Source organism: Zalophus californianus, chromosome 11 (assembly GCF_009762305.2).
Source record: "Zalophus californianus isolate mZalCal1 chromosome 11, mZalCal1.pri.v2, whole genome shotgun sequence".
Taxonomy (NCBI): Eukaryota; Metazoa; Chordata; class Mammalia; order Carnivora; family Otariidae; genus Zalophus; species Zalophus californianus.
In genome coordinates, this window is record NC_045605.1 from 99559936 (window position 1) to 99570989 (window position 11054).

An 11054-nucleotide genomic window follows, 5' to 3' on the forward strand; every position below is an offset into this window, starting at 1 on the left:
TTAATATTCTCATTTATTCTGTGAGATTCATGAGACTTTTTATATCCACCAGAAATATGTCCTTATCTGTATTGTCTCCTGAGAGTTAATTTAGTGTTTCAAATAAGCCACAACTAATCTGCTTTCCATCTCTATGAATTTGTCTCTTCTGGATATCCCATGTAATGGAATTATACAATATGTACGATATGTGCCTTTTTATACTTGGCTTATTTTGCTTAGCATAAAGTTTTAAAGACTCATCCATGTTGTAGCATGTACCAATACTTCTTTCCTTGTATGGCTTACTAATATTCCATTGTATGGATATAACACACATGTTGTTCTTCATCAATTGTTGGGCATTTGGGTTGTCTCTAAGTTTTGACTCTTATGAACTATTGTAACTATTATGAATGCTCTTTTGAACATTTACCTGAAAAGTTTTTGTTGAACACTTGGGGTTGTCAATACCTTTGGGTACATATCAAGAATGGAATTACTGGATCCTAATGGTAATTTATGGTTAACTTACTGAGTAACCATCAATGTGCTTCCCTAGTGGCTGTGCCATTTTACTTTCCCAAGGATACATGAAGGTTCTAATCTCCACACCCTTGCCAGTCTTTCTTCTTTCTTTCTTTCTTTCTTTCTTTCTTTCTTTCTTTCTTTCTTTCTTTCTTTCTTTCTTTCTTTCTTTCTTTCTTTCTTTCTTTCTTTCTTTTTCTTTCTTTCTTTCTTTCTTTCTTTCTTTTCTTTCTTTCTTTCTTTCTTTCTTTCTTTCTTTCTTTCTTTCTTTCTTTCTTTCTTTCTTTCTTTCTTTCTTTCTTTCTTCTTCTTTTTCATGCTAAATGGTGGTTTATTGCACAGGGACAGGACTTGGCAGAAAGAGCTGCTGCACCCAGGTCTTGAGGAGTGGTGATTATGTGCTCCCTGAGTTGGGGGAAGTACGGAAAAGGGAGGTTTCCAAAGAATTTTCATATGCTAAAGAGGATCTACCTACAAGATAAATACAACATACCAGAGGTCTTGCCATTGTCTTGTCTTTTCTTTTGTAAATCACCCTAAAGCAAGTGAAGTGGTATCTCATTGTGGTTTTGATTTGTATTTTTCTAATGACAAACAACATTGAATATTTTTTCATGTGCTTATGGCCATTTGAATATTTTCTGTGAGAAATGTCTGTTCAAATCTTTTGCCTGTTTTTTAATTTGGGTAATTTTTCTTTGAGATGTTGAGTTATAAGAATCCTTTAGATATTTTATGTACTAGACCCTTACCAGATATAAGATTTATATTTTTTCCATTTTATATATATGTAATATTATATACATATATATAATTTTTCCATTATATCCAATAAATTTATAATTCATTTCCATTATTTCCATCTTTTCATTCTTTAATAATTTCCTTTGATGCCTAAAATTCATGTTTTTTACATTTTGATAAAGTCCAATTTAGGAGTTTTTACTTTTGTTGTTTGTACTTTTGGTGTCATACCTAAGAAAACTACAAAGAGCTCAGCTGAGCCGAGAGAGAGAATTGAGCTGCTAGGTATTGGAAACCTGAGCTGCCAGGTAATTGGAAAGCCAATTAAAGCTCAGACCTTAAATGCAAGATTTCAGCCTTTAATGGTCATCTCAGTTATGTGTCATGAAAGTTAATGGTTATTTTTTTAATTTATTCCCAGTGTAGGTTTCCTGAATGGCTTGCATGGACAAACACAATCTAATACTGTGGAAAGAATTCATTTTATTGAGAATCACAGGACTGTCTGAGTTGCAGGCTCCATTGCTTAGACTCTTCCTCACTGTTTACCTAATCTCAGTGGTGGGTCACCTGAGCTTGATCATCGTCATCAAGATAGACTCTGGGCTACAAATACCCATTTACTTCTTCCTCAAACTCCTGGCTCTCACTGATCTGGGTTTTTCAACAACTATGGGACAAAAATGTAAGTTTTGTTGTGGAAGCAAATACAGTCTCCTATTATTTGTGCACCACCCAGGGAGCTTTCATTATGTTTATTATTAGTGAGCTGTTCATTCTATCAGCTATGTCCCATGACCCTTACCATGGTCATTTGTAACCCACTCTACCCTGTCATCATGTCATAAAGGGTGGATCAGGTGCTGGTGGTAATCCCCTATCTCTACAGCACATTTGTGTCTCTTGTAGTCACCACTAAGGTTTTTAGTTTATCCTTCTGTGGCTACAATATTGGCAACCATTTCTACTGTAATAGCCTCCCCTTGTTATCTTTGCTCTGCTCAAATATGCATAAAATTGAATTGATGATTATGATTTTCTCAGTTTTTAATTTGATTTTATTGCTTCTGATAGTTCTTGTGTTTTACCTGCTGATCCTGGTAACCATCATCAGGATGAACTCAGCTAAGGGTAGGCACAAGGCTTTTGTCACCTATAGGTCCCACCCACCAGGGGCCACAGTGTTCTATGGGACTTTGATATTTAGGTATGTTCAACAGAGTCCAGTCATTCCTTTGACATTGATAAAGTGGTGCCCATATTTTATACTCTTTTTATCCCTATGCTGAATCCTTTAATCTATAGCTTGAGGAACAAATATGTAAAATATGCAGGACAAAGGATGAGGGAAAAATTATGCAATATCTTCACTTGATTGATTGTACTCTGTGGTTCCTATCAACATTAAACATTGTCACATGTCCCTTCAGAAGGAAAAGCAAAGATAGATGAATTCAACATATATTTAGAGACTGACTTCTACTTACCTGTCATACTTTTAAGTGAACTTGTGCAAAAGACACATTCAGTATATAATATACATTAAATTAAATACATAAAAATTATAACATTTTGATAAGTACATTCATATATAGTTAACCAGTAAAAACCTGCATATGAATGACACAGTGTAGATAAGATTTATATGTGGTGAAAGAGATAATGAAATAGAATCAGACCAGGATTAATAGAAAGTTGAAGCGGTATAGAGATTCAATTTTACAAGAAAAGTCATTTTTATGGTAAAAGTCAATTAAAAACTGACTAATGTGAATATGTAAAGTCAATTATATTCAATAGGAATGAAGCTTCACTTTTGCAAGATGATTAAGTTGTAAAGACTTGTTATAATACATTGTGCTATAATCACCATTACTGTATCGTATACTTAAATATTGGTCGAGAGTGTTGATCTCATGATATGTTTTCTTATCACAATAAAAAGTAAAAAGATTTGGAAAAACAGAAAAAGGTTATATATATATATAACTAACTAGAAGAGGTAGAGGGAATGGGAATGGGGAAATGGATTAGTGCCTATTCAGCTTATATGTAATTAAATTATTAATTGAAAATAATGAATAATATAAGATAGAACTATTCTTTCAGGTGGGGGATGGGAATAATATGGGGCTTATAATATCATTTCCTGCACATATATATGTGTGTGTATGTATGTGTAGGTGACAGGCATGTGTGGTGTCTTACAAATACTTTGCAAGGTGAAATTTTGTGATCCAGGATGGTCCTGTCCCGTCTTAGACTTTTTTCCTTGTGACCAAAGTAAGTTTATTTTATATCATACTCATAACTTAGGAAATGGACAATACCTCTGTGCAATAAATAATAACCTTTAAATGAGAGATCAAACTGTAATATAAAGCATCAACAGAATGGAAATTGTAAAAGTGATACTTTTTAATTTTATTTTATTTTTAATTTTACAAAACTGTGGGAATGCTAAATAGATAGGGAAGTTGGCAGAGCTGATGATGGGATAAAGTCCTGTTAACTGAGCAGGGTACTGACTATCATTGACCACATGACTTTACAGAGGAAGCAACAACACAAACTTCTTGTGGATACTCAGACTTTGGAAAGAACCTCAAGGATTTCAATTCATTGTGTTGAATAACTTAAGATGTATAAAAATCTTTGTTATTTCCACTTTATGGCCCACAATTTGTCTGTTACTTCAAAAATGGTAAAGCCTAGAATGTGCCACACTCACGTTAGGTACTAGGAACACCGGGATGAAGAAGGAACAGTGTGTCTTGCCCTAAAGTAGTGAATATTGTAGAGAATGATAAGCTGTCACTGTTTATCAAAGATAAAATCACATTAAACATAGATGGCAGAGCTGAAGACAAAACCTCATATTTTATTTCAGAATTTTAAGATGGATATTATATTCACTCATTCACTTATTCATTCACATATCATTCATTATATCAGTCAGTAAGTTAGCAAATATATTTTGAACACCTACTCTTTCCTGGGTATTATTTTAGAAGCTTTAATACAAAGACAAACTATTTAGACATTCCCTTTTCATTGATAAAGCTTACAGACTAGAAAATTCCTCACAAGAAGTAAAACAAAAATGTTATCAATATTTAATTACAATATTTTTACATGCATGAGGAAAGATCACAATATCATATGAAAAATGTATTTTCCATCAAATAATTTTAATTAAAAAAAGGAATAGGAGCAGGTATATGATGGGTTCCTTCCAAATGTCACTAAAATAATTGAAATTTAGTCTTCTTACAACCACGCACATTTTGAATTTATGCTGTATGTCATCTGAATCTTATGACAGATACACCAGGGCTTGTTCTTGATCAGAATGGAGGCTTTGCCTTCAGTTCTATTCTCAATATTCACAGTAAAATGGAACATTCGGGCCAGAATCCTGGGTTTTCTACCTATTGGATTTTTTCCACCCGAGGAGGAGTGGAGCCACACTTCCCAAACATTACAGGGCACAATTCAAAACAAACACACAAAGGGTGGAATCATTGCACAAGATTGTTACTCAGTAGGATCATCTAAGCATATCCCTAGGCTATCCTTGTATTTTCCCTCTGTGGGTGTAATCGTGTGAGACTTGCATAATTGGTCTTTCTTTCCCTCAGGAGTCAGAACTTCATCTGAGAATTCCTGTTTTCATGTGTGGGGCCTGGGTCCGTATACAAGCTTATGTCAGTGTGCAGGTCTTTGGAGACTTCAGACACTTGTAAAACTCCTCAGTGTGCCTCTTGCAAAACCTTTACAGTGGGTCTCAGCGGATCTCTGGACAGGTAGGTTCAATGACTCAAACTGTGGTGTCCAGCATCCCTGCTGATAAATTCAACCTTGTGAGCATTTCTACAGAATGACGAAGAGTCATTATGAGCATTCTATTTCACCTTAAGATAAAGAAGAATGCGTTCTGCCTTAGCTGACAGAATTGATGTTTCAGAAAGCACTCTATATCATATAGGAACTTCCTTTTTTTAAAATTATATTTTATTTAAATTCAATTAATTAACATACAGTGTATTAATAGTTTCTGAGGTAGCGTTCATGGAATTTAAGAAACAGATAGGAAGCTACTTAAGTGTCTTTGAAATATGAGAGGTCTTTTCCAAGAAAGACCTACTAAATTGCTAAACATCAAGAAAAATAAGTTTCTCCCATTCTTCATGTTCACATTGTCCAGGGGAAAAAAACCTATGATAGAAAGATTCTGTGGAGCCAACAGTTTGTATGTTGCTACTGGATGCTGAGAGCACAGAAGAAGGTGCCGTTTGTCCCTAACATAGCCCATTTGTAAATAAATTTAAGATAAAATTCTATTGTTAGAGAACAATGGAATATACTCTTGAAATCATTACAGAAGATATTTAAAAACTAATATGCATATTATTTCTCAGTCAAATTGTACCATAAAATGACTAACATTAAGTATATCTTTAAAAGTTTTTTTTTTTAACTGAGAATTGCTTATTTGGTAGAGTTATGAAATATTTCTTTTCAGAAACTAATTTGAAAAAAACCTACATGTAAAAATCAAAATAACTTTTTTGTAACATATACTTACCAAAATGAAGAATAACCTTACCTTTGCCAATAGTAATATTTCAATAGAAAAAGGAATTGATAAGAAGGATATATGCAAATATATTCTTTTCAAAACCTAATTGCACAAGTTCATAGAGCATAATCCATAATTACTGTTGCTGTGTTTTTTTTTGTTTTTGTTAAATTAAGGATACATTTATTGAATATATGATATCTCAGAATAAAACATGCACTGAGCTGCTTTGTTTAGGAAATGCTTTGTTCTAAAGTGAGGGTCGCCACAATGACTTTTATCATAAGCGTACCTGTGCATTTCCTTTCAGATGCAGTGATAGGACAAGAGACATGAGCTATTTAGTGTAACATGGTCAGATAAGCTCATCAGACATATATTCGATGTATGAAAAATTAAAACCACAGATTTAAGAAACAATCAATTTATGGGAGAACACAACCTGATTTGTTAAATAAATAGCTAGATATCATGTGTTCCAGGTACTTGAATATGTAAAATTATAATTTACTTGCTACTCCTATTTCAACATGAAACTCCTAAGTGAGGGAGAATGAGTTACTAGGACACAAACAGGAAACCACATTAGAAAATCATTTAAAACATGCTAATAACAAGAACTGTTAGTACCAATTATTTTGCATTCATTAACAGACTCTGTACTAATCCGTGTTTGTATAGTATCTCATTACATTCACACAACACAAGAATATAAATACTTGATAAAAATCACACAGCTAGTAATTGGTGGCCTAACAGCCAACCAACCAAGTGACCAAACAAACAAGCAAACAAAACACATAAAGCAAAGCAAAACCATAAAACCATACCATTCACCAATATCCTGTATAGATTTTTTGAATGACTTAGGCTCATTGAGCCTCATCTGTCCAACCAGACATAGAAATAATGATGTTCATCTTCTAGGACACTCCTGCAGAATAATGAGATCATTATTTTGAAATGGCTAGCATAGTCCTGGGCCCAGAGTACATTACATATTGAATAATGTTAACACTCTTCTCCCTATATTCTCTGTACAAGGAAAACAAAGTGATCAAACTTGAGCAAATCAAACCTACAAGTAATAGTTTTAAAACATCAAAACAGGCTTTAAACAATTTAAAAGAAAGAAGTACAAGCTGGAAAAAAAAAGCAACATCTGAGCAGGTAGATATGAGTTATAGAAAGGACTAGTTTATTTGGCAGAAGAAAGGATATGTGATTAACTTTAAAAAATCAGTTTCTGAATGACACTAATAAAGAAGATTACTGAGATGTAGTCTGTTGCTAGGCAGTAGAAGCAGCATGGTATGGTAGAAACTGATAAAACCCAACATATTCAAAGTATTTCCTGCAGAAATATTGAAATCCCCTAGGATGAAGACAATGTACAGGCTGAAGAGCCTGTGGCATCAAAGGAAAAAATAACTGAAAGTCACTCTGGATCATCAACTTCTTATATGTAGCTATCTTTTATCATTGGGAACATACAAACATACAGAGAGGCATGTGCATGTATATGTAAATATGAAGTCATGCAACATTACAATTAATATGTTTATGCATATAAGTATTAATGCATATAATATAGTAGATTAATATATATTCAACTAATGTAAATTTCATTCAACACAGAAGTGAAAAATTAATAGCTTGGTATAACAGTTCTAACAACCTGAAATTGGTCTCCAGAGAGTTTGTATTTCTGAATCTTGTTAAAAGATTGGGAAAAATACAATTAAAATCTGACACTTTTACATGTGAACAAAAATTATACAATTTAAATGAACAGTCTACAATCTAGCATCTACCAGAAAAATCAACTTGGCCATCTATTCATCTTTTCTCATTTTCCCCATTAAAAGATGAGAACAACAAAATAAATGTCCTCAGAAAATCTCACCCGGGTGACTGAATTCATTCTCATGGGAGTCTCAGATCGCCCAGAGCTCCAGATTCCACTCTTCTTTGTTTTCCTGATCATCTATGGGCTGACCATGGCAGGGAACCTGGGCATCATCACCCTCACCAGTGTTGACTCTCAGCTTCAAACACCCATGTACTTCTTCCTCAGGCATTTGGCTATCATCAGTCTTGACGATTCTACTGTCATTGCCCCAAAAATGCCGGTAAACCTCTTGGTTTCAAAGAAAACCATATCGTACTATCGTTGTGCAGCCCAGCTGGGTGGGTTCCTGGTTTTCATTGTTGGTGAGATTTTCATGCTGGCCACAATGGCCTATGACCGTTACATGGCTATTTGCAACCCCCTGCTGTATAAGGTGATGGTCTCTCCACGGATCTGCATACTGCTGGTGTCCCTCACATACCTCTACAGTCTGACACAGCACTGACCGTCTCCTCCTGTGTGTTCTCCATGTCATACTGCTCTTCCAATGTAATAGACCATTTTTACTGTGATAATGTCCCTTTGTTGGCATTGTCTTGTTCTGATACCTACATTCCAGAAATAGTAGTGTTTACCTCTGCAGGGACCAATTTGTTTTTCTCTATGATTATTGTTCTAACATCCTACTTCAACATTGTCCTTGCCATTTTGAGGATACGTTCCTCAGAGGGCCGACGAAAAGCCTTTTCCACCTGTGCCTCTCACATGATGGCTGTCACTGTGTTCTATGGGACCCTTCTTTTCATGTATTTGCAACCAAGGACCAACCACTCATTAGATACTGATAAAATGGCCTCTGTCTTCTACACCCTGGTGATACCAATGCTGAATCCCCTCATACACAGCCTGAGGAACAAGGATGTGAAGGATGCAATGAAGAGATTCCTAAAGAATCCTTGGCAGGCTTTCAAATTAATGTAAATTTAAAACTACAGTTGTCTTCATTTAAGGATTTGTATTTACTCCTGAAAAGCTAATCCCTGCTAAATGCAGAGGCAATACAAAGTTATAAATTCTATGGTTTTCAATGGGAAACTCTTAACCCTTTCTACTCTGACCTCAAATACCCAACTTTACCTAATACAAAGATGTATTAGTTGACCAAAGAAAGTATACTTATTTAAGTAGTAAAAAAATTTTCAAAATAAATACATTTTAAACTGCAACACAACTGGCTACTGGGTTTTTGTAATTTCTAGCCAAGGAAGAGAAAGTTGAAGAGCTGAAGAAGGAATGTGAGAACGATTTCTTGGAATGTGGTTGAGTCAGATCATCCTACTTGCCATAGATCCTGTTGTTCAACTATTAAAAGCTTTACTTTTAATTTTCCTGTATTTTATCTTTCATTTTCTTAACCTTTTAGAATCCATTTTTATCTTGTACTTACATAAATTTATAACAAAGAGAAAACTTTAGGTGAAAATGAAAACTAAACAAAAAATGCTTAGGTATACATGGAAACAGATCATGTGGCAAAACAGAAGAAACTGTATGAAAGGGGATTCCATTGTTTCATTCCTCTCATATGGTACATGTACACAAAAGCAAAATGTTGATATTTATCCCAATATGATATAAAAGTAATTTTCTCCATATCATATTCTCCTAGGAAACTCTGCTGTGTAGAGTTAATTATCTGTGTTATAAAATCATAACAGCAAACATCACCTCTTTTAGCATTTTTGTTTAGTATTTTGGAGTAAAATGTTAGTAGGTGAAAAGAAAAAAAAACCAAAGTGTTTGCACTTAAAGTGATACCAAGTCTCAAAGACAACAGGGCAAATAAATAACTAAATAAGTAAATAAACAAAATAAATAAATAAATGTCACTGTCATTCTGTGCCCTATTTCAGTCTGTACATGCAAAATGCTGCTAACATACAATGTCATGAGGGAGATGGGGAATGCCATGCTATGTAAGGCAATGACTACATAAATAAATAGATTTATGACATTTATAAATAAATCTATATAATTTATGTATAGATTATATATGACATTTATAAATAAATTTATATACATAAATAAAGTAGATTTATGACATTTTCAGGGAAGTCAGAAATAAGGCAAATACAGGAAGTGTGACAGTCAATTTCATTAGCTAATACCTTGATACAGTTTTAAATAAGCAGAATAACTAGCTAAAAGCAGAAAAGTCACAAAGACATAACTGGCAATAACTTGATAGCAGTAGCCTTAAGGATTTTATGTTTTATTCCTTATAAATATATAAGAGTATATGATATAGAGGAGCAAGATGGCAGAGGAGTAGAAGACCTAAATTTCATCTTCTCCCAGGAATTCAGCTAGCTAGGGATCAAACCATTCTAAACACCTATGAACTCAACAGGAGATCAAAGAAAAGAATAACAGCAACTCTCTGAACAAAAAAGTGACCACTTTCTGGAAGGTAGGATGTGCAGAGAAGTGAATCCGAGGCAACATTCGGGAAGATAGATGGCAGGGGAGGGAACATCCATCATCTGCTACCCACAAGAGATAGAGCAGTGGAGCACAAAATTGGAACTTTTAGAAGTTGGCTCCGCTGAGGGACATGGCTCCAATGGCTAAGCGGGGGGTGGAACCCTCGCAGGACAGTGTGGTCTCAGGACCCTCAGGGTCACAGGAAGACGAGGGATGCCTGAGTGCAGCAGAGCTCCCAGGTATCCATGCAGGGAAGACAGCTGCAGAGACGGAGCCAAGGAGTGGGATCTCAGCTCAGGGTTGCCATAAACCATGATCTGCTGCACAGTCTGGCCACGGCTCTTCCAGCAAGGACCCAACAAGCAGCAGATCCGGGAAGGGGAAGGTTCCCCTTCCTCCCCCCTGAGGAATGGTGTGGGAGCACACTGCAGGGGTCTGCTGGGTTTGGAGACTGTACACGGGGTTGTGTGCCAGAGGTAGAAAAGCTCAGTCACAGGTCAGGTGAGCATGGAGTGTGGCCAGAGACCAGGGAGACAGGAGTGAATGATTGCTTTTCTCTGGGGGCACACTGAGGAGTGGGGCCCCAAGTTCTTGGCTCCTCTGGGGTGGAGAGTGGGAGGCCTGCCATTTTCACTCTCGTCCTCCAAAGCTGTACGGAAAATTTGCAGGGAATAAAACCTACTGAGAGCAAACTAGAGCAGATTACTTAGCCCGGCCCCTGGAAAGGGAGGTGCAATTCCAAATCGGGCAAAGATATTTGAGAACCAATGCAACAGGACCCTACCCCAGAAGATCAGCAAGAAAAGCCAGCCAAAACCAAGTTTACCGATCAATGAGAATGGCAGAACTCCAGCACTAGGGGAATACAACACATAGAATTCATGG

The 11054-nt window shown here is 35.6% G+C and overlaps 1 protein-coding gene and 1 pseudogene across 1 annotated transcript; both read left to right on the plus strand.

Moving 5' to 3' along the window:
* Positions 1–1686: 1686 nt before the first annotated feature.
* Positions 1687–2626, plus strand: LOC113915248 (annotated as a pseudogene).
* Positions 2627–7719: 5093 nt separating this feature from the next.
* Positions 7720–8666, plus strand: LOC113915246 (olfactory receptor 8J2-like). Its single transcript, XM_027581068.2, is given in 2 exon segments — positions 7720–8173; positions 8176–8666. Coding segments are annotated over 2 exon segments (945 nt in total).
* The last annotated feature ends 2388 nt before the right edge of the window (positions 8667–11054 follow it).